Consider the following 24,347-nt stretch of genomic DNA (forward strand, 5'->3'; position numbering starts at 1 on the left):
TGGAATAGTATATTTTGTCGTATTACATAAGCTATGCAGGGCACAGTAGAGGTGTCCCAATCTGTTTCGTACATAAATCATTCATTGTACCTCATTAATTTATGTTCTTGTAAAATTTGACAAAATTCACTCCATGCCTAGAATATGCATTCTGCGGACATAAAGAGAATGTAAACAGTTTTAAAAATATGCCTTAAGTATGCAAGTCCTCACTCTCTACTAAATATTCTTGAATTGAGAAGGCTATTATATAGCATTTGTAATATTAAGAACTTAATACCTTTCCTGCAGTACTACCAGCGTAATCTCCCCTATACTTAATATGTCACTGTGCAAACACATCAGGAGAAGCAACCCTTTCTCAAGTGTATCTTTCATTCAAAGCAAATATTACCACAATAAGCAAAAAGAATTCTTAAACCTCTAAATACTTCTGAAGTTACTTTTGTACCTGAGCTTGAAGGAGAGAAGTTTGAAAAGTATAGAGATATGCATAGATATGTGCACATTTCTCCAGTGTGGTTACCTGCTGCTGCAAGTATTCTCCACTTCTTCTGATTTCCAACACCCCCTCATAGTCCTGCTCCCTAGAACAGTTGTTTTGTTATCAACTCTCCCTACTATTTTTCCTTTTTATGCTAAATCCTGTTATACTATTTTTTCTCACCTCTTCCCGGTCACCTTTAAGTTTTTGTCATCCGGTACAGCTTTTTCTGTCTGCAGAATTCATTCTACTTCTGGCACAGTGCAGACATGTAGTCTCTGTAGAGGCATTGTCTCTCTGTCTTGTATTCCATGCCCACTCTGTTCTATATATTCAAAAGGCTCTATGCCATGTAGGCTATCCTGCAGATATAGGAGCTGGTGTGACTTATCAAACACCACCAAAAAAAAAAAGTACATAAAGGGCTCATCAGACCTAGCGCCTCATCATCTAGAGCCCTTTCTAATATTCTCAATATGACTTGGTTTTGCCATCCATAATTCCTAAGATATGTCATCAGTATTTTACAAGAGAGGCCTAAGGCCTGTATTTGTGATGGTTGTTCTTTAAGGGTATTTAAATCTATGTAGTCCAGCAAGAAATAGTAATTCAATAGTAGTTCATCCTACAACTGTATAGCACTTTTAAGCAACAAATTCAGGAATTGTTTTTAGTGTTGCCTTGCACTCCGTACACCTTCTCTCTCTCCTGTCCTCCTGCTGTCAGCTTAAAGCTCTTCCTGACCCTGCTCTTGAAACTACATTGCCTGGCTTCTGCATTACCTACCCAACTGGCATAAATATTCAGACACCTTGTCAGTGCCAAATTCAAAGGTATGCAATAACGTGAGAAAGCCATAGGAGCAACAAGAATATTAATTTCTAGACTGTTTCAACCAAATTCTGGGTTGCTGCAGCCAGATTGAGGCCTATTATGAGTATAAAATGACCTCTACTGTTCAGAAGGGAATTCCCCCCTTTTTATTCTCTTCTATGTTGGTAATTTTAATTTGGTATCATATCATTCCTAGACCAAGATGTTGTTGAAACAATCAGCTAGTAGTTATTCTGTGATGCAAGTAGTAAAAGCAAAGAATCTCTTAGCTTCACCACCTCAGAATTGTAACCTCTTTTGTTAGCAACAAACTGACACTAATTGATACATAAAATCTGAATACCATGAGCTTCTACTACTTCATAAAGTAACACTATGTCAATAATATAAGAAAAATGCCACTGTATCGCAAATACTAATAAAATATTACCAATTAAGTGTAATGACTTTTTACAATGTTTGCAAAGCCCTACAGTCTTCCAATATTCTTCAGTCCTATAAAAATTACTAACTACTGTATTGATTTGTGTGAGAGGGAACATGTGGTTAATACCAACTGCTGTAATTAGAACAAAAAGATTTAAGCAGAAAGACTTGCATTTAGACAAGTCAGTTTCAAAACCATTACTTCATTTGGATGATCACCGACTCTCCTATTAATTCTCTGTGATACTGAATATTTGCATTTCATATGACCATTCTGCTGAAGGAATGGCTAGTCAGCACTTTGAAAAGTGAATCTTGATTAGATTACCATCAGTAAATTCAGTTTTTCTGGGCCAGATTTACCCTTTTAAACAGGATATACCAGTGTCATCCACTTTGTAAGATTACTTTGAAGCCCTACTGATAAAATTCAAGAATATTTATAGAAACTAAAAAAGTAAAAAGAATATTAGATTAAAAAGCAAACAACACACAAAGACATATGCCTCTAAGGTGCCATCTGCTCTCATTTCCTCCTACTCAATTTTTGTTTTCCAACTACCCTCATATCCTCCAACTTTTAAATGCCTGCTTTTTAAAACCACCAAACTGTCCTTCCTTCTTGCCAAGTTTTTTTTTTTCTTTCTTATTTTTTCTTTTCATTGGGGCATGTCTTACTTTAACACCACCTCCTTCCCCCCCCCCCCCCCCCCCCCCCCCAGTCATAACCTGTAACAATTTGTATTTTGATACTGAATTTTTACTATGGAATATTACCCTACCCAGAGTCAATTTTAACTCAGAAACAAAGTATTGCAGGAATTCGTTTGCATATATGTTATCATACCTTTCATAAAGCAAACACCAAACCAAGAACACCACACTTAACTATAAAACTTACGTGATACTATATGCTTACATGTAATGTAATAAAGACCTCTGTTCTATTGGCTGCTTTCTGCTGCATCAAAAAGATGTCCAGGAGGTCAAGGTAGGCAATTCTGCCCTTCCACTGACTCCACTCTCATGAGACCCCACCTGTAGTACTGTATTCACCTCTGGGGTCCTCAGCACAAGACACAGACCTGTTGGAGCGACTCCAGAAGAGGACCACGAAGATGATCAGGGGGCTGAAGCACCCCCCGCTACGAGGACAGGCTGAAGGAGTTGGGTTTGTTCAGCCTGGAGAAGGCTCTGGGGAAACCTTATAGCAGCCTCCCAGTGCTTAAAGGGGGCCTGCAGGAAAGGGAGTGTGGTGATAGGACAAGGCATAACTGTTTCAAACTGAAAGAGGGGAGACCTCAATTAGATGTAAGGAAGAAATTTTTTTTATGGCGAGTGTGGTGAAACACTGTGCCAGGTTGCCCAGAGAGGTGGTAGAAGCCCCATCCCTGGAAATGTGCAAGGCCAGATTGGACAAGGCTCTGAACAACCTGATCCTGCTCACTGCAGGGGGCTGGACTAGATGACCTCTAAAGGTCCCTTCCAACCCAAACTATTCTATGAAAAGAATTGTCCATGTCAAGTCAGAACCCAAGACCTCCAAAGTGGAAACCAGAAGTTGTACAGAAGTATTTTTACAAAATCTACTTTAAGACCATACAATGTAATACAATCAGAAAACACTTTTATATGAATACTTTCCCTAATACCTACCATCAAAATAGCACTCCAGCAAGTTATTACATGCTCTATGCCTTTTAAGGCATCATCAATTATATTTTTACTTTCCTGTCTATACAGGGGAAAAAACATTGCACCCATTTGTGACCAAATAATGTCAATATGGATATATGTATAACATTTGCTTTATTTCCTTGGTTTCTCTATTGAAACAGGCTAGAGTAAAACACGTGATGGTATTTTAAATAAATGAACTACAACAGCAGGTAAGGCAGTATTTGCAGGCAACAGAATTAAGAGGCAGTAAGGCTTTCACACATGTAGCTTACATGTAAGATGTCCTACACTCCCTTAAAATTACCTGTCTTTGAAAATACAAGCACAAGTAGTTTGTCTCTTCTGATGATCCACTAAAGCAGGAACAAGTGGCTTTTTGACTGAAGAGGCAGAAACTAGGCAAGGATAGACTGTATGAAACAACCTTGAAACTCCCACACCGATATATAAGCAACAGAAGAAAACAGTTTTAATGTTTTCCCTCTAAAATTTCATTCTGTCATTATTAATATATTTGTAGCAATACATAAAAATTCATTCCAAGCAATAGTTCTATGACTGGAAACACAGTAACATTTAACCCTGTCCTTTTTCACATCATACCAGAGAAAAATTCTCAAAGATCACTGTCAAAAACCTGCTTTTCGGGAGTAGGGTGTACATATGAGAGGAAGCCTCTCCTAGAGCATCATTGCTTCAATTCCTTATATCCCATACCTTCAATACAAACTTAGAAATAAGAGGACTGCTGCCACCAACATACACATAACCTAGCCTTGTAAGCAGCTTTTGTAATTTAATGCAGCCCGTCACCTTAGTTTCATAGATGCAAATTCACTTAAAGAAACAAAAAAGGTACATTGCAATTAAAAACCTCTGCTTCTCCTATGTCAATTTCAAACTTTAAATTTTTGTAAAAAGCTCAAAGATGAAGGGAAAGTGTTCATCCTGGGAATGGAAAGGATACATTTCACAGATTAAGATATCCTTCTGTACCTTCATCTGCTGCAGAGATACTATCCTTTCCTACCAAAAAGAAAAATCTAGACATATCTTTACATTGACTCAAATCCTGATTTTAAAGGTAGAAATCTGCAATCCCATCATATTATTTCATGATAATGCTGTCATCCAAAGCAAGGACCCTAGTCATCTGGATTCTTTCCCTTTAGTTGATTGGCTGTTGAAGACTGAAGCTTGGTTTTCTGTGGGGACAACGCTCTTTTGTAACCCTTAGCTCTGAGGACTGGTATTTCATGTCTGTGGTTGGAGAAGACTACAAACGTGGAAAGAGCAGGTAAAACAGAGGAACACACTGTACTTCAGAGGTCATTCGTTAATGTGAGAATCTGGGGACCAAGTATTTGTGATGTTCCTTTCTGCAGTCCCCAAGTTATTTCCACCAATAACATGACTGTATCAAACAAAGCGAACTGTTGAGAGAGCAGATTTTACCTTAGGGAAAAGAAATAGTTACCAGAGTGCTGGAAGTATAGTGAAGGCTGTTACAAACACTCAACAGCAGTTTTACTCCTGTCTTGGAGCCAGATTAGGCTCAAGAGGAAAGAAAGTAAGCAGCAAAAAAAAAAAAAAAAAAAAAGAGATCTACTATTAAAAATTAAGACACAAACTTGTTCTGCTGCTGTTTGCAAAGGCAAAGGCATAGCTGTTGTAGAAACCTGGACCGCATATGTGACCTCCATTAAGTGCACAGGGGCAGCTGAAAAGTTTGGACAAAAGTTTAGCATGTGACTTTGAATAAGAGAACACAGGCAGCTGAAGGATTTTATTCCATCAGTATAGAACTGTACCTTTCAATTCACATTTTTATAAAAAAAGATGACAACTCACTAGACAGACTAAAATACATAGTTGGTTTTCAAAGCATCTTTTCTACTAAATTGAAGGTGGTAAATTTTGACAATGATTAAAAATGCAACCTATCAGGCACAGCACACAGTTCATTGGAATATAGCTCTCTGGACGTGACTACGTTCCAGATGATTAAAGATTTCTTCTTCTGTCTCTGGAGTGAGCTGTATATTATCTTTGACTGGAGACAATGGATCTGACTTTTTACAAGAAGGCAGCTTTTCGTACTCTCTGCACAAAAAAGACAAAAAAACCTCAAGAATGTTATGATATTACATGTTTCTAACCACAAGCCTATAAGATTGTATGGCTTAAAACAAAGCAAGACCCCTCACCTAACTACCCACTCATCTGTGAATAAGCCCAGGATAAAAAATTTGTAAGGGAATGTTTTAATTTCAATTTCACTGTAACTGAACAACTTCACTGAAAGGGATTTCAACTGTTCCAGTTATCTTGTGACAGAATGACTTTATGTACCCCATCCTGCTCCGGGTTGTACATGCTTCCTTAACATTTAAGTCTTCTGAATAACTGTAGTTTCATATCCATGTCATGAGTCTTGATATTAGGACACAACAGATTAGTGTCCTACATGATTTATTTGCCATCGGACAACATAATTCTTAAGACATAAGGCTAATTCAAAAACATTTTAAAATCTGAAAAAACAATAAAAGAATACTCAGAGCTAAGTAAGTCCTGGCAGTGAGAAAAACCTTTTTGTGAAATCTTAGATTTCTTAAGAAAAGAATCCCCTAAAAGCTAATAAACCAATACTTTTATTACATAGAAGTAATGCATATAAAAATACATATCCCCAATATATACCCAGAAGTCACAGATCAACCAAAACTGGATGGATAAAACACTGATGTTGGGAGCCAAATCTTGCAACCACCAGCAGAAAAAAGGAACGGAGTGCCATCTAGGCTCCCTCTGTTCTATGTGCCTTTATTCTGATAAATCAAAATATATCAATTTTCTTCACAGCCAGATATTCCCAATTAGAGGTCTCCAATATTTACACAAACACTTTGATTTCCTCTTTGAAATTGTTATTCCTAACCCACATCAAGAGGGTAATAAAAAGTAAGATTTCTAAAAATGTTAATACTGCAAGTACTATTTTTTTAAACAGAAATCAGTTGTATGTCTATAATAGCTACTGTAAGGCCCAAACATACTAAAATATATTCATCTGACCTAACACATGCTCACCAGTTTCACATTTACTACTCAATGAAAAGAGTACTTTTGTCCTACTCACATTTGGTTTCAGGTTGATGAGGATAATTTTATTTAAATAAGACTAATTTATTCAAAGTTGAGATTGCTAATTAGAGCTGGGAAAGCTTTGCCACCATTTTTTAACTGAGCCCATGGAAACAGTGTAAGTTAGAATACCTATGCTTTTTGGCTTTTGTTTTGTGGGTGTTTTTTTTTTTTAAGTTATCACTGTCGTTTAAGTTCAAACCATGAAGATATTTGCAGAAACTTCGAGTTAGCCAAGGTATTCGCACCACAGAAAACAACAGCATTTTATAACCTGCAAAAATGTCTCTCATAACCCGAGACTTCAGCTAACAAATATTCCATCAATTCACCATCACCTTGAAAGCAGAACAGTTCTGACAGGCATCTCAAAATGTGAGAGGCACATGAAGTTAAATAGGAACAGCCTTGTATTCAATGAAGTTCAGCAACTTTTATGCAGCTTTTGCATTTTGACTAAGAAGTGCCTTTTGGTATTTGACGTCGAACAATGGTAATTTTCGTATAAATTATGTTAAACTAAAGACACTACTTCAAATAAATGAATTTTAGCTGATTTTTTCCTAGTTAGAAAGAAGTAATTAGAAGAGCTTATTTACCCCAAATCATACTTCATGGTTATATCAAGTTCAGGAAACTAAAATAGAAAGTATCTATCTTAAGCCATTATCTTTATTGAATTGTGTGCAGGAGACGCGTAGAGTCTGCTTTGAAAATTGTTTCTCTGGAAACACAAAAAGTGTACAGGGTGCTACATAAAGGGTTAAAGCAACTCACCTTTTAAACTGGAAGTTTTTACGGAGTTCACCAATGGTGGTTTGCAGTCCCAGCTTATTTTCAGCATCACAGTGATTTCTCTTGTGCAGAGGTGACAGTTTCCTGCTTAATCCGCTTACTTTAGCTGGTATCAGTGGCTTGAGCTTTGCTACAATGCATGACCCTATACAACTGGATTTATGTAAACCAGGAACCTGTAAGATTTTAATGTAACAGCACAAATGATTAAAATGACAACTTGTAAGCAACAGCTATTATGCTGCAAAGCTTATAACAACAAAAAATAAAGTGCTTCACACTGAGTTGAGATAATGCAATCTGAATTGCAACAACAAGGTATATTTAAACTGCTTCTATAATCTAAGAAGTGGCAGCTCAAACACATTAGACATAATGCAGCTGTAAGAACTGGCAAACCAGTTTCCATAGACCTTTGTATTCTAAGAGGTTGCAAATACATGTTTCTCTGGAATGCCATTTTTAAAGTCTACTGAATATTTATTTTCTCATCTGTTTACATGAGAGCACAACAAAAACTCTTCAATGTCAGCCTTCAGAATTTTAAGAAAGGTATCACTGTGATACCTATGACCCCATTTTTCATGAAATCTAAGCAGAGTACAGATATCAATAGGATTACCCCAAGGATCATTAGACCTCTAGCTGGGCCTTCTTATACATTTTCTGTACCTGAAACTCTAAACAGCTGCACTTGGCCAGAACATCTCTCTCAAATGCAACCAGTTTTAAGTTTGAACACATCCATTAAAAGAAAAATACATGGCTTCATTGTATAACTTATTCTAGCTGTACACTACCCCATTATTAAAAAACGTGTGCCTCATTTTCAATTCACATATCAGTTTCCAAGCACTGTTCTTTCATATTTACAAGTATATGAAACTCATTTTGACATGACCTAATTCTCATATTTATGTCAGTGTGATTTTCACATTTCACATTCTCATCCCTAACCACAATCTCTTATATTCATGTCTTTTTTCTGGGGCCAATACCAGGCTAACTGGCTGATAGCTACTCAGACTGCCGCTATCATACTTTCTAATACTGACACAACATTGTTCATCATTTTTGCCTTATCAAACTTCGTGCACAAGAACTAACAAGTTTAACAACAGAAGAAACACAGTAAAGCCTGATCTGCAGGATTTTTTTCCTGTGAGTAGCTTACCACATTTTATAAAGTTATACCTATTGCTATTTAATCACTGTCTTCTCATTTGTACTATATGTGCATAATCATAGTGCTGCAATTAAATACATGCAATGTACATTTAGAAAAAGTTAAAACTTGCTTTGCCAAACGAGTTCACAAGTGGCAAAAGGCCACAAATGGCTTATTCATATCATAGAATCATAGAACAGTTTTGGCTGGAAGAGACTTTCAAGGTCATCAAGTCCAACCTTTGACCTAGCTCTACCAACACCACTAAACCATGTCCCTAAGTACAACATCTACCTGTCTCTTAAACACGTCCAGGGATGGGGACTCCACCACCTCCCTAGGCAGGCTGTTCCAATGCCTGACAACCTTTTCAGTAAAGAAATTCTTCCTAATATCCAGCCTGAACCTCCTCTGGTGCAGCTTAAGGCCATTTCCCCTTGTTCAATCGCTTGTTACTAGGGAGAAGAGACTGACCCCCGCCTTGCTATAACTTCCTTTCAGGTAGCTGTAGAAAGCGATAAGGTCTCCTCTCAGACTTCTCCAGGCTAAACAGCCCCACACATTTTCTGTCATTTTCTTCTGTCGTACATACTCTTTTATCATTTTCCTCATTTTTTTGGGGAAGTAGCCATTTGGAAGCACAAGAATGTTTTACTGTTGGAGCTGTTCTGCCACTTTGTTGTGGAATATGAACTACTGACAATTACCAGCTTTTAAGTGATCACTTACATCTCACCTGCTATTTCAGCTTTTGTCTGTCATTATGAAGACCAAAACATAATTATTGAAATACAATACTGGCAGAAGAGACTGTGACTGTCTACAGTTGTAAGAAGTTCTTATTTTATAGTTGTCTACAAAAGATTAGTTTAGGACACCTAGGTTGTAAATAATGCTCGTATTTCTCATTTGGACAATATTAAGAATGATTCATTTAAAGCAAAATGCTTTATCTTCTCTGTTTTGCTGGATCATCTTTAGAAGATGGTACAGCTCTGCCTGCTGCAGGTGCTTCACTTAACTAATGCAAATAGCTCTTCCTTATCCAAGTATTTGCTATTGATCACCTAACACTTTTTTTCTTAAAATAAAAAATGTTGGTAGCCTTTTCTTCAAAGAAAACTCATACCTCAGCACTTTCCAAAATGACGTTGTATTTTGTCATCCCCCCCACCACACACACTTGCAACATAGGGGTTTTGTTATTGAAATGACACTGTTTCTACCTGAATAGACTAAGCAGATCTTGGAATCCCAAATGAAATAAAAAAAGTTTAAAATGTAGGCTAAAAATTGAAACAAGAATACTAAGGAAAAAAAATCCTAAAGCTCCATGCTTTATAGTATTTTGCTGTTTATCATCTCAGCCATTTTGCAACACATGTGAAGTCACCCGTAATCCTACATTTCTTTCTGGTAATAAATTACATTATTATACAGAATGAATTATGTTAACTAACCCAAAAGTAGGCAAAGCTGCGTGTTGAACGTCCACTAAGAAACTTAAAACCAGAGTGGATTGCTCTTTTTTTGTCAATATTAGCCTCTTTGCTAAGCTCATAGTAATTGCGGAAAATAATTAGCAGTAAAAGCCACAGCTGGAATACTATCACAAAAAACCTACAAGGTTCTGGAGAGCTCACTATCTCACAGGCATCTGTCAGAGAAAAGCTTCTGTCAGCTTTGATATTAGAATTTACTAGCTAGGCACTCCACATTTTGTATTGGAACCATAATAAGAGTTGACACCTTCCCCAGACTGCCTCCCTCGATTATTAAGTTTCCTCTACAGATCAGCTATGTTATTCAGCTCACCAAAATCAGAATAATTTATGTTTTAAGTGATTGACTGCTTCTTCCCTAAATCTGGAACTCATTATTGCCTTTGGTATCTTTTACTGTACTTAACATCAGCAAAGATTTCTCTTGTTTGACACCATTAGTAAGCAACCCTAAGGGAAAACAGACAAAAGTGATGCTCCTTATCTTTACTTCCCCTCTTCAATTCTGGCTGCTTGTTCCAACAGTCTTACTGGTGCTACACCAACCCAAGAGTCTGGGTGGGCCTGAGTTCCAATATGACTGATCTTTTGGTTGTTGTTGTCAAGTTAGTTTTCAGCCAGGTCGGTTTTCTGGTCCAAATCATTGTAAGTATTATTACCAGCACATAAAGGAAGCAGAGGGAATGCATGGCCAAGGAAATAAGTGGGGAAAATCCTCCACTGCTTAAAGCTGCTTGCTTTAAACTAAACCTACTGTCCTCATGGAGTTCGATCAGATTCCTATTGTCTGCAGAGCTCCAAGCACCCTAAAGATTTGTTTATGTATGATGCTTATATTACCTCAGTAATTCCATACTGCGTATTCCCCAACACTTAGTATATTCATTCTCCCAATATACCTTTAAGGTGAGCAAAACATGAAACAAAACATATTAAATACATTCTTAAAAACAAAGTATAATACAATTCTGAATCCCAGGATGGTTTAATTTCATTGCTCAGTCTGGTTGAGGAGAAGCAGCCAAAATGTTAATCTAATGAAAAATCATCGATTTTTGCAATCGGATGTTCCAGTATGAAGATATAAACTCCAGCTTAACACAGACGTCACTAACAGTAACCACAAGATGTCACTATTATACAAAACACACACTACTCTTGTTCGGGAGAGATAAGCTTGTGCTTTTCAGTCTGTGTACAAAAAAGCAGTTAGTAGGAGTGTGGATGAAAGCATCTTCCTTTGACTTATGAATCTTTCAGCCAATTCCAATGACAATGCCTAAGGAGTTAGAGCACCTTCAGCTGTTAAGGTCTTAGAAGTTTTATAAGCTGGACAAATAGGTGAAGCTCTTAGAAATGTCATAAAAACAAGGGATGTAAGGTTATTCTTAGATATCTAAGAAACCACATAGAAGTTAAATTACAGGTGCCCAAACAAAACTGAAGTAACTGAAATGCAGGCTCTGAAGGAAAATTGACTGTCCTGCCATACCAATTTGTTAGTGTATAACAAGGCTTTTAACTAAAACAATTAAACAGGAAAGGTTGACTAAAAGCTTTCCAGATTTTGAAATCCAAACATGCTTTTTCTAATCAAAGAGGAAGGAGGCTGCTAAACTAGTAGATTTATCAAGACAAGCAATGAAATGAGGTTGTTTCTTGTGGCTGCATCTGGATTATGAACATGATTGCAATTTGCATTATAAAACCTGTGCATTTGGCATGCCTCAGGAAAATCAAGTGGGTTTTTTGCCTTAGTTTGGCTTCTGATTTTATACCAGTATTTTAAATCCCCAAACAACTTGCAACTGTGATATCAGTCATAGGTGGTCTGGTTATAGTTCATCTAAGCTCTGATAGAAGTACATAAACAAGAACATAGTTTTTTTCTTGCCAACATGTGCATTGCTCATGATTCTTTCATAAAGAGTTCTAGAATGAACTAGTAGTAAGCAAAACCTGACCTTTCCAACCCAAAACATTCTATGATTCCGTGAAAACTGATTTTCAGAGTTTAGTAGAGCTCATAGTAAAGTTAAAATAATTCTTACCTTGGTCTTTATGATCGTATTTTTTCTGTCACTTCGAGCAGCAGAAAATACTGGAGACAGAGTGCATTGGTCATCAGCCAGTTTTGTTTTGGAGTCAGATTCCTTCATCAAGAGAAAATTAGTTTGGTTTTAAAACAGGTTGGTGTGGTGGGGTTTTTTGGGGTTTTTTTGGGTTTTTTTTTTGTTTGTATTTTTTTTTTTTTACACAATGCATGTTTTTATATCTACATATATATACACTTTATAAGGTATAATGTTTCTGACAGCTCTAAGAATTTATACAAAAACTTAGGCTTATTTTCAGCAAGCAACACTATGGTGACATACATATCATTTATGAAAGGACTCCTTCAGGGACTATCAAAAGCAGAGAAAAAAAGCTAGCCTACCAGGTTTTTTATGACACTCACTGTTAGTGATAGCAGTGAGCAGTGGAAAGACTGAAGACAAACTAAAACCAGAGAATAGACTTGATTTAAGCTAGTGAGACAATCAATTCTACACAATTACATTAACCATTGACAAGTTTTGTTAGCACAAGCCACAATCTGCAGGGTATCATTCTGAAGAGAAGACTCTGACTAATTTCTTTTACCATTTAAAGCAAAAGCCAGTGCTGAAACAATGCCTAGTTTTCTTACCTCTGCATCTGAACTGTTGTTAGACACCTGTGGTATTTCTGAAGACTCCAGACCGCATTCTGATGGCTCACAAGACCTTTGAGATATTGATGACTGTTCCAGTTCTGTTGAGGGAGAGGATTCTTCCTCTGATTCACCACACACCTCCCCAATCTCTGTTTGTACCCCATTAATCTGATCTTCCTGGGATACCACACAGTTGCTTCTCTGTTGGTGAAACTGCTGTGAAAATACAGTACGAGATGGACCAGGATTTCCCGAACTATTTATGAGGCTGCTAAACCATTGGAAGCAATTTTTCTGTGTTTCTCCAGGAGATGTAAAGAAAATCCTTGTTGATTTTTCAGTTTCTGAAAACCGAGAAACATCCTCTGCTACATGTTTTACTTCCTGTTTCTGGCAATCTTGCTCAGCATCTTGAACTAGATCACCATCATCCTTCTTTTGTCTACTGTCAAATATAATTGCATCATTGCAGAAAAACCTAAAAAAGTAAAAAAAAGTGAAGGCAAGCAATGAGAAAGTTACTGCAAATGAGTATGTCATCTCCAAAATCCAATAGTTGTCTCTATCCATCGATTTTATCTTTGAAGTGCACTTGCAGACACAAGTTATTTTGACAATGGGCAGTCTTAGTCCCTCAAGGAGGTATTTAATAGATAATAGTAAAAAAGAGGGAAAAAAGCATCTGTAAATGTGTTATTCATTGATTGATACTAATAAGGTTCTTCATCTGAAAAAGGTAAACATCTAGAAATCCTACAAAATTCAAGAATATATTCATTAGTTATCATAAAACTAAACAGTAGTGAAACACTTCAGCACCTCTTACCAAGGAAACTAGAACCTAACTAGTTCTTTTCCACGCTATAGCAGCAGCTCCTAGGAGTAAGTACTAGTCAGAGCTTTTTAAGAAACTGAGCATTGCTTTAGAGAAGAACGTACCATCACTGACAACTCTTAATTTTTGATGCAACGTAACAAAACTTTCAGCTCAGGAAAATGTGCATTAAAGCTGAAGAACATCAGTATTAAGGCTGTCCTATAAAATTGCATTGCTCAAAAATACTCTATTTAATATGAAATTTACACAATATACAAAATTATGATAACGCTTTATAAAACCAATTCAAGTACCTGTGGCCAAAAATGACCAAATAACCTGTAACCCACAGCCAATTAAAAACCGCTAACAAACCCAAAGTCCCTCATGTCAAAACGCTGGTACGGAGATCAGGAGCATCAATTGAACAGTGTAGGATAAGAATAGGTATTTGTCACACAGTATGACCAGGTTTGGCTTTACTGAAACAAACAAAAAAAAACCCTGACAACATAAGTCAATATATTCACTAACTGCTTACAGACTTGGCACAAAGCAGCTTTTTTTTTTTTTAAACATTTGCCATATGACCTTTAGCTGGAAAAGAAATATGGCCAATTCTTAACTGACTTTGATAACCAGAGGCTAGACTGTATCGAATAGTCTTAGTGTCTTCACTTCTGCAGTAAAAAAAAAAATTACATTGTATATCTATCTCACACATAGACAGCATGCCTAGCACAGACTGTTCTCCATCTCAGCTCAGGACTACAGGTGCATTAATACAGTTGCATAAAAAGTCTAAGGTAGCATTTTTCTCATTTTCAGTATTCAGGTTATTTCAGCAACCAGGACAGCAAATAGTATTTTGCGACTTATTAAAACACATGATGCAAGCATACCTGCTTCTTGTTCCTGGAACAATTACAGCATCCTTCTCTTTGTTTTTCCTTTGTAGAAAGGAAGCAAATTTATTTCTAACTCTGGGCAGGGAGTTAGAGCTTTCTTGAGAGACCGCATTCCCTGAAGAATCAAGGCTTTGTATGGCTGAGACACTCTCTTGGGTTTGACCATCATGATCACTCTCTTTCTTCAACTTTTTTGCTTTTGAAAATGAATACTGGTTCAACAGATCTCCATCTGATATTTCTTCTAAATCTAAAGACAATTTAAGCATCACTGTAGAAGCATGTTGTAGAATTAACCAGCTATGTGAGAAGTGAGCATTACATGTTTCACAGGCTTAAAAATATTAGTGAGGTCTGGTAGGAACATTCTTACATTAATTTAGAAGTCTTTAACACAGTTGTCTTCTAGTACATAGCCTTAAAAGTAACTTGCTATGAAAAGGTAGATGGAGTGAAGGCAGAACAGCTGAAATGAAAATGAAGAATAAGGAGTTTGGGGGTTTTTGTTTTTCAAACGCTTTGAAAGCAAAGCTGAATTTGACTTAAAGGCAGGTTGCTAAACTAACTACAAATTTTGATAAATGAGGGAGTAGGAAGATATCAGGAGTAACAAAGGCAAAAAAAGAGCCCTAGTAGCATAATCAAAAAGCAGAAGAAGAAAAAATACTTAACATATCAGATAAAGCACAATGAGAACAAAGAAGTGCCCCTTCTACTAAAGGCCCAGAGTTTATTTCAGCACATATAGTGTTGAAGACAATACATATGGTGTAGAAGGTAGCACAGATTTACTAGAGAAAGTGAGAAAGTTGGAGTAAAGTACCTATACAGGGTATATAGGCAGCATGGTGTTAGAAGAGTACAGAAAACATCCTTTAAATTATCTGTCTGGCCAACTATCAGCTCTAAGAAAACAAGGGGATTTTTGTTTCTTCACAAGCCATTGTAAGATGGAAATTTAAACCAAAAATATCTAAAATAGAACAGATGGTATTAAGCATGACAACTTTAAATTGAAAATAAAGTCTTATAGCAAATTAAAGGAAATTAAAATCAAATGTTGCTGAAAGTTTACTGCCACCCTTCATCATTACATAGGCTTTAATCTCATGGCTTGTTAGTCTTGAAGCTTGTTGAAAACAGAATACAGACAATAAAAGTTAGGGTTAGGACTCTCAAAATCTCACTTCATCAAGCCCAAGATAAAATCCTTTCTTTCCCCACAGCCTTTTATTATTATTTATAAACTTATTTTAACAAAAACGTACCACTCCTTGGCCTTTTTGCCAAGAGATCTTTGCCTGGAAGTTTTAGCTCTTTAACACTAATTATCTTCTCTATGCCTTTGGTTGTTGGTTTCTCAAGTAAATGCATTTTACGAGGAACAGTGTCTGCATTAGGGCCAAGCTTGTAGTCTCTGCTCCAAACGCTGTTTACATGATTAGCATGTCTGTCATTCCAGCCACAACTTCTCTGCTGCACAGGCTACAAAAAAATAATTAAAAAACAAAACACAGGTTTATAATTTTGCCTTCTACAAATGATTTCCTGATTTAGCATGTAAGGACATTTTGACCTTTGCACAACTAGTGACATACTTTACACAAACATTTTCTTTTTTGTTTCCACATTCCTCACGCTTTTCATAAAAATTCTTTTTCTTTTGTGCCGCTGTGACTTCTTCATTGCAATATGGAGCAAGTGACTAACTGCTCATCTCAGACAAAATTAAAATTTTAAATTTTATTTCTATTTAGAAAGCCTAATTTAGGAAAATACTTTCCTCAGTTATATACTCGGAAGAAATCCAAATCTCTGACAATTTTCTTTTTAAAGTTACATCTGTCAATAGTACTAAGGACTTATCAAAAAAGTCTGAAAGAAAAACAAACATTAAACTCAAATGTCATGAAAAGAAAGAATTTACCTCTACAAAGAATGAGATGTGTGTGGGAGCATACAGTTTCTGTAATAGCAGAATAGCTTTCATTGCCAAGTCAGTTGCAGATAATCGTATTTTTCCATGAACGTTCAGACCCACATCAAAATCTTAATATATAACTTCAGAACAAAGATGTTACCTGTGCAGTGTCAGGGTTATAATTATCAATTTGCTCCATTGTATCGATATCAATGTTGCCAATGGCAACTTGAAAAGCAGTACCATCACCAAAATGTCTGTTCCCATCATATTAAAGGAAAATATGTGAATATTACATTAAATTTCAAGAACCATAGCATGAAAGTTAAACTCTCCATTTCCCATTTTTGTGCTAAAAAGCATTGCTACAAAATAACTAAAAGCATTAATACTACTACTCATGGCTCAACCTGATGCATCAGCAATTATAATAGATCTGCAGCACTTGGCAAATCACAAAAAAATCAAGAGAAAAGCCTTCAATATCAGCAGGGAAGTTACCATCTTTCTTCTTCCTAATTTCTGGAAGTGCCACAGATTAGGTGGCTTGAAGAACATAGGAAGTTAGTAACTACTTCAACAGTCCCCTTTCTTCATTTTCCTAATCTTCCACACTGAAATTTATGCTGCACAAATGTGGCAGAGTGCTACTTGTTCTATAGGAAACGGCATCTGGTAAAACAGGAAATATCTAAATTAGGGAATGAGTTGAACACTGGTTGCAAAAATTAAACTGGCAGATAACACACTTAAAAACAGGCAGCAGTTAAAGACAGTCATAAAGGGACTCAAACAGTTTAAATAGAACGTGTATTTAACGAGTTGTTTTCTAAAAAGAAAAAAAGATCAGTAACTTCTGCCTAAAGTGATATGTCATTTGGCTACCCACTGCACGTTTTTTATTTAATTAAAATCAGAGTAAAAGAAGAAAAAAACACCCTCAAACTCCTAAGATTGCAGAAAAGCCAGGCTTCAGTGAACAGCAGAGATGCAACAAAAAGTATTAAGTACACCACATCTGCTCACCCTTATTTCCCCCTCTGCTGTTTCAACACAAAGGATACCGTCCTGCATAAATTAGTGTTTCTGGATCAATATCATCTTCATATGCATTCAGAGGAACTAATTTTCTGTTGACAGGATCAAAAACTAACTGATAGAGGAATGTATTATTGGCTCGTGTAAAACCCTGTATGTATTCTTCTGATACTGTTATATTCATCTTCAAGTACTGCCCCATTTTCTTAATAACCTGTCAAAAAAAGAATTGCTTAACTGTTTCATTTAAACAGGTTACACAAATGGTTAAATACTTTCCAATTAAGTATCTTTGCATGTAATTAAATGTAGAATGTGGGTCCTGTTACAACAAGATTAAACTTAAATGGGGGAAGGAAAAAAGTTTTGTACATTATTTTCCCACTCTGAAGTTGTTTACAATCACATAAATACTACAATTCAACTCTTAATAAATACTTCTTGTCCAATAAATCAATACAAAATCTGAATAGAAATACAGAGCATCTCCTTAAGGTGCATACACATATGCAGTACTTGGGTGTGTTTAGGATAGAAAAAAGCAGAACTAATCAGATTTCTGCCCCCCCCTCCCCTTACTCATCACAAAAGGCTACATATTGATCTGGTAGCTCCTCCTATACATTTTTACTACACTACTTTAAAAGAAGTTCCTAATAATTCATTGACTTCTACATTTTCACAGAAGGCAGATGATGTTATTTTTGAAGACCAAGTTTATCATAGTGCTAGAGGCAAAGGTTTCTCCTCCTCTCCAAATAACATGTTTTGGCCATGCATCCTAAATACAGGCACATTTACTAATCTCATTAATAAGTCAGGAGTTTGAACAGGCACTGTTGGACTATTTTGTATCTTTTGACTCACAACTTTCCAACACTGTTGGAAACTAGCAGTTACAAATAACATGACAAATTACAAAGTGATGTTTTTCATATTATTAAATCCTGACATTTTGCTCAAAAAGAGATACATCAAAGAAAATCATGATTTGTATGGGAAAGATTTAAAGTTCCCTTTTTACTTCGGCAAAAGCCAACTAAATCAGTTGCTTTGATGCCTGCTTTACACAATACAAAATATTTTAAAACTAAAAATCATAGTTCCTTGTGTATAGCCTGTGAGAGGAAAAAAAAACCACACACAACTCTAAAGCATACAAGTAACTTCTGAAAGAAGCTAATACAGTAAGTTAATTATACTGCATATCTGCATATTTAAATGCTTTTCTGGGTTAGATTTACCTGCCTCCAGGACAGCCATAAAGTATTTTTCTTATTAGCTCTTAAAAACCTCTTTTCTCCCTTACTATCTACACAATTATTCCCACTCTCTTAGTCTCTGTATTTCCTAATACTGGATTTGTTTTCACTTCCTACATTGAAAAGAAAAAAAAAAGAAAACCATCTTACCGTACTTTTTGTTTTGCACCACACCAAACTTTCCTTCCATAATGTTTTTAATATATAAATGTCTGTATCCATATGTATGTAATTAAATGCAAAAAGGGAATCAAATAAGATTCCCAACCCCTGCCCCTCCCCACACAGATAAAAGTGTACCTATGCAAAAGTAACAGTTCAATTAGCTGTTCTAATAACTAATCTGCAAAAACAGAAGAAAGAACAGGTAGAAGAAAAAAAATCCAGAGCCTTAAAAAAAAAATCCCCTCAAATAGAATATGCCCTTGAAGGATTAGAACAATTCTTTAAGTTTACTTTGATGCATTTCATTAAATATATAATAGCTTCAACACTTAAGTTTAGCTTAGCATCTCTCTAAAGCATAGGTTAAAAAACACTTCTTTTAGCATTCTCCTCAAAATGAAGTCAAAAAACCCCTCCTATTTCCAATACAGTGTTAATTTCATATATACTGATATAGGCTCCCAAAAAGCCAACATGCAAAGCCGAACCAAGTTTACCTTTATAATATCTGGATTGTTGGCTAATTTTAGTAACTTGCACGCTTTAGCTAACCCAATTCCATGAATTGATGGGAGGTAGTCACAACCAGAAAGAATACACATGTAGCGGAATTTCTCTTCTGTAAATACATTTCCAAGCTGCTTGCAGTTTCCTAGTCGAGCTTGATCTATCTCTAGTCCATTTCCAAACTTGTCAATTTTCAGAAACACCTGGAAATTAAGAGGAAGTGAAAACAATAATTTTCACCCATACAAGCTAGTTTGTTGCACTTGGTGGAAACAACAGAGGCTGAGTGCTATTCTCATCTCTTCTGTTTCCCCCGTTTAGTGTAGAAGAGTAAATTCATACACCAAACACGTTTAGCAACTTCAAACTCTGCTTTTAAGATATCAGTGAGAGGTAAAAAGGCCATTAGTATTTTCTTCCATACCTTTTTACATCCAAAAGCTAAGAGATCAGAGTCTTCTGTAATTATAGCTTGAACCATGCCAGTCTTATTAAGATAAGCCAGTTGAGCATCAGCTTCATAAGGAGCTACAATACAGTCAACTCCCCGGGCTCGTGCAGCCTGTACATAAACAAGAAGCATACAAGCGCTTCGCATCAATTTTCAGTAATTACCTTAAGACATCAGAAAGCATGAGACCCTCTACCTTAAACCGAAACCACAATCTTTTTAAACACACACCCATCCCCCTCATTAGAGCTCACTATTTCACATTCAAAACTCAAGTTTCAAGCAGTTTAGACCTATACAGACTACTTCACAAAAACAACCTTTCCTGTGTTGGCCTGTAACGCTATGCTCACTGCATCTGACCACAGGTGCCAGCTTCAAACTCATGCCAGTTATATTCTGGACAAAGGAAAACACCACTAGGAAAAAATGTAATACTATTTTGATAAATATTCTATGATTGCAGTGGAAGGATAGCAAAAAGCTACCAGAAAGGGTTTTAAGCAGCCAGAATTTTTTCTGTAGTCTATTCTCAGGAAGTAGCTGAGGGGGGGAAAAAAAAATTCTAAAAAAATAATTGTGTTTAGTATTTGTGCAGCAAAAGTAGAACTGTTGGTGTTATCAAAGTCAGTTCATAACAGTAAGAAGAGATGTATTTCAACTGACACATCATCATTTATACAATGGGCATAATAAATCTGAAGTGAAGTTAACTAACTTTGTCTAACAAAATCCAATGTACACAGGACGACAATTAGAGGCTAAGAAGGGGGTGAACATTTTTCTTGCCTACACAGAAGAGGTAGTGATGTAGCCATACAAAGGCAGAGTAAGACATGCTACCTACTGTGTAGAATTTTTTTTAATTCATTGGTATCAACAGCATCGACAACTTACTTTAATAACTTCATGAGCCATAACATGGGTAACATTTACACTGCGCCCAAAACATTCCCTAGCTTCCGAAAGTCTCCCTTCCTGCAACAATTGTTTCCCCTTCAGAAGACTGGCTCGACGCTTCCTGAAAGATAAGCATAAGTATCCACCAATCTCAGATAATTTTTCACTTAAAAGAACAAGTAGCAGAAAGGACCAAGAAAGAAGGGTAAGAAAAGTGTAAAAAAAAAAAATAATTGTTTTACAGAGGAATGCCTCCCAAACCTGTCCTACCGCATAAATTTTATAAAACATAAGAATAACAAAGTCATGGTATTGACAAAGACGATTAGACGGGCATGTCGAAATTTATCATGTTTTCTCATAAAACAGTGGCAACTCAGGAACTGAAATCAGCAGTGTAAAAGAAGAGATACACCCACTCTCAGGTTGTAGTAAAAGAGATTTAATGGAATTTGGGAGTATCTGACATTAGATACTTATTGGTTCAGAGGACAGAAGGCATCATCTACTTAATTTCAAATACCGGAAACTGTTCGCTCCACGTGGAAGGAAGCATATGTCCCATGAGAATTTATAAATAAAAACCACTAGTGAAAAATGATCACTGCTTCAGTGAGAAGTACCATTACAAAAGGACATGAATCCAAACCTGAATCAAGTTTATCTGCTTATTTGTACAGAAAGATAAAGGTGGTGGTGTTATTTTTAAGTAAAATTATATTGGGAAGAAATATTTTTGTCCAGAGATCATGAGCGTGGGTAAACTAAAAGCCTTTAATACATGACAGGAACTAGTGCTCAGAGGTTTACTTCCTTCCTCTATAAAAACGCTTTTATTTATGAAGTGCATTTCTATTTTTGGAATAAAACCTCTAAGAAGAGGTTTGTATGATTTTTAAATGTAAATGAAATGAAATAACACTACATTGCAGGAAAATGTACCAGAGATTACTACCTAGCTGAAGTCTGAGGGTTTTCAACTTTGAAAATGAATGGCAGTGTTAAACTTACTGCTTTGCTGGCAGATCAATACAGTTCAGTACTTACTCTCGTCGGGCCTTTTCTACTTCCTTCTTAGAAGGTAGGGTGCATCCATCAAACACCAAAATTGGTTTAATTCCAAATGAGAGGAGCATATCAACAAGTTTCATACAGAATGCAACATAACTGTATAACCATAAAAAAAGTAAGAAAAGAAAGATAAACTTTATTGCTAAGAACAAGTCTATTGCATATTTTCTGTTTGCAGGAAAGGAGAACAATAGGACTGACTATTGTTTGAGGATCTTAGTGGGCCACAGATTTCCCCAGCATCACAAAAAGAGCAAAAACACCTAAATGCTGATGGTTTTTCGTTTGTTTGTTTTTGTTTGGGTTTTTTGTTTTCTCGGTAGGTTTGGTTTTTTGTTGGGTTTTTTGTGGTTTTTTTGGTTTTTTTTGTTTTTTTGTTTTTTTTTTTAACAGGAGAAACATTCAACCTCCCAACTCAGAACTGGACTGACTGCTCCCTGCTCCTACATAAAATGAAATAAGAACTCGAGTCAGTTCAGTTTGATTTTGCTACATTAGGATTCAACACTGTCAAAAGCTTTACAAGTTAAAACATAGATCACCTTTTCAGTTTCTGCAACTCAATTCATAACAGCCAGGGAAACAGGAGGCAGACGAGCACAGTACAGTATCTTCCCCAAAGCCTTGTGAAAGGACAACTAAATGCACTTTTGTGGAGTCAGAAGAGTGATTAAACCCCTCTTTGTGGAACTACCCACACTCCTCTCCAGATGGCGATACATGCTATGGACAGACATGCAAACATATCCCATACTAAAAACACAGGTACAGTACTGAAAATATTCCAAGACAGGAGAATTCCCCAAACTGTACTGACAGTAAAGTTAGTGTATGGACCAGGAGGCAGTCCTCCACTGTCTTACAAGCCCATCCCTTCGTAAAATAGTTGTAAAGAATTCCAGACTTTATGGATTCCCTCAGACCTCCAATTTCCTTACTTGCTACTGTACAAGATCATTTCATCAGCAGCACAGAATTAAAATCTAATGGCTGCTGTAAACACTAAGTGCATTACAATGACACTCAATGAAAAAAAAAAAAAATCAAGTTTGTTTCCTCTTTTCTTTTATGGACACTGTTTAAAACAGCAAGAGCCAACTTTCCAGCAGGGGGCAGGGAGGGATGCGAGAGCGGATTTTAGCACTTAGAATCTAGGGATATGAGCACTGAAGAAACTGGATTTAGAGCTACAAAATGTAAAGCAAAATAATAACTATGATTTTTGAAAGGTGGCACAAATAGGATTGTAGCTCTACGGTCCCTCAATTCAGATGAACCTTAAAGTGTGAAAGGCCTCTCCACACTACCACTAAAGTGCCAGTCTAAGCTCAGCAATCATATGTGCACAGAACCAAGATTTGGTCATTAAATATTCATGTAGTTAGATCCAATCCTTCCAGTTTCCTATGACTATTAATGTTTCCCCTGTCAACTTCTTTCTTGACTGAAGTGTATCCGATTCACAGGCCCCTGAGGGATCTCCACTACCTTCAAAGGCAGGTAGCAGAGTCAGAAGAAACTCTACAGTTCTCTGTATCAACAGAAGCAGGAGCTCATATTTTAACCCATTGGCAAACCACCAACAATTCCTTGTCTCCAATCAAACACTTAATCAAAATTTCATAAGTGAAGTTTGACCTAGACTAATCAGTGTAACTTTATTTCTGAAAAGACAAAGATTAGTCTTAATTTAAAACGACATTCAATCTAAAACAAGAGTTCAACACAGTTTTCCAGGGATGGGCAAGAACTTGGGCAAATCTGATCTAAGCACCAAAGCTGAACTTGAAATAAGACCACAATTCCTGTTTGTTTCCTTCCTTAGAAATATAACCATGTAAGTGAAAAATCCATGTTACATTAGAAAATCTATTCTTACTATGTATGTTAAACAAAAGAACTTACGCCTTATTCAGATCACAACACATCTATCAGAATCCCTCAGTATCATTGCAACTTCTGTCACAGCAGTATTTACAAACTAGCACTTTGTACCAATAAGGTTCCTGAAAATAATACTAAATTTGAAACATATGAATTGCATCTGCAGAATTTCATCAGAGATTAGATTATAATTGAGAGCTAGACATGCGGGGAAAAAACCTAACTCACCTAACGGTTGATGTTTTAATAGAAAAATATTTTAGAGTTTGTTCCCCTCAATATATACTTCAGTATTTATTTTGCACAGTTGGGAAGCTATTTACTTACAGCCAATGTTTCCATTTCCACAAAGTACAACCGGGACTGAGAACTCAGAAGCAACAGCAAGAAACGAAATTGCTTTAACTTAGCTTTTAGCTCAAACAACGTCAAGCCAACAAAAATCTAATTTGTAAGAGGGCCGAGACCGAAAGACTTACAGATCTGTTGGCTCCCCCCGGGCCAGCTTTTCAGCACAAGCATAAGCGCCTTTGTGGAGCCAACAGTAGGTGTCCACAGCTACCGTCTGCCCTCTGTATTTCTTCACGTGGGTAGGCTCAGCAGCCTCCTTGATGAACTGGAGCAGGCCCTGGATCCCCATGATGCTGCTGTAACGGCAGTCGGGAAAACGCAAAGCGTGACCTCCAGGC

General features: G+C 36.5%; 1 protein-coding gene across 2 annotated transcripts; it reads right to left on the reverse strand.

The window, feature by feature from the left end:
- Positions 1–5,385: 5,385 nt before the first annotated feature.
- On the reverse strand, positions 5,386–24,298 carry EXO1 (exonuclease 1). 2 transcript variants are annotated; one of them, XM_086460947.1, is made up of 13 exons: positions 24,138–24,298; positions 21,751–21,870; positions 20,701–20,824; positions 19,777–19,914; positions 19,343–19,555; positions 17,445–17,632; positions 16,541–16,637; positions 15,728–15,944; positions 14,454–14,709; positions 12,763–13,212; positions 12,088–12,205; positions 7,349–7,542; positions 5,386–5,527 (listed from the first exon to the last, which is right to left on the reverse strand). In XM_086460947.1, the coding sequence occupies exons 1-13, from the start codon at positions 24,296–24,298 to the stop codon at positions 5,386–5,388; spliced, it is 2,418 nt and encodes an 805-aa protein (XP_086317073.1). The 2 variants fall into 2 exon arrangements, with proteins under 2 accessions (XP_086317073.1, XP_009955720.1); XM_009957418.2 differs by having other exon boundaries at positions 12,088–12,189; positions 12,729–13,212.
- Between the last annotated feature and the right edge of the window lie 49 nt (positions 24,299–24,347).

This window comes from Leptosomus discolor, chromosome 2 (assembly GCF_034619465.1).
Source record: "Leptosomus discolor isolate bLepDis1 chromosome 2, bLepDis1.hap2, whole genome shotgun sequence".
In the NCBI taxonomy this organism is placed as follows: Eukaryota; Metazoa; Chordata; class Aves; order Leptosomiformes; family Leptosomidae; genus Leptosomus; species Leptosomus discolor.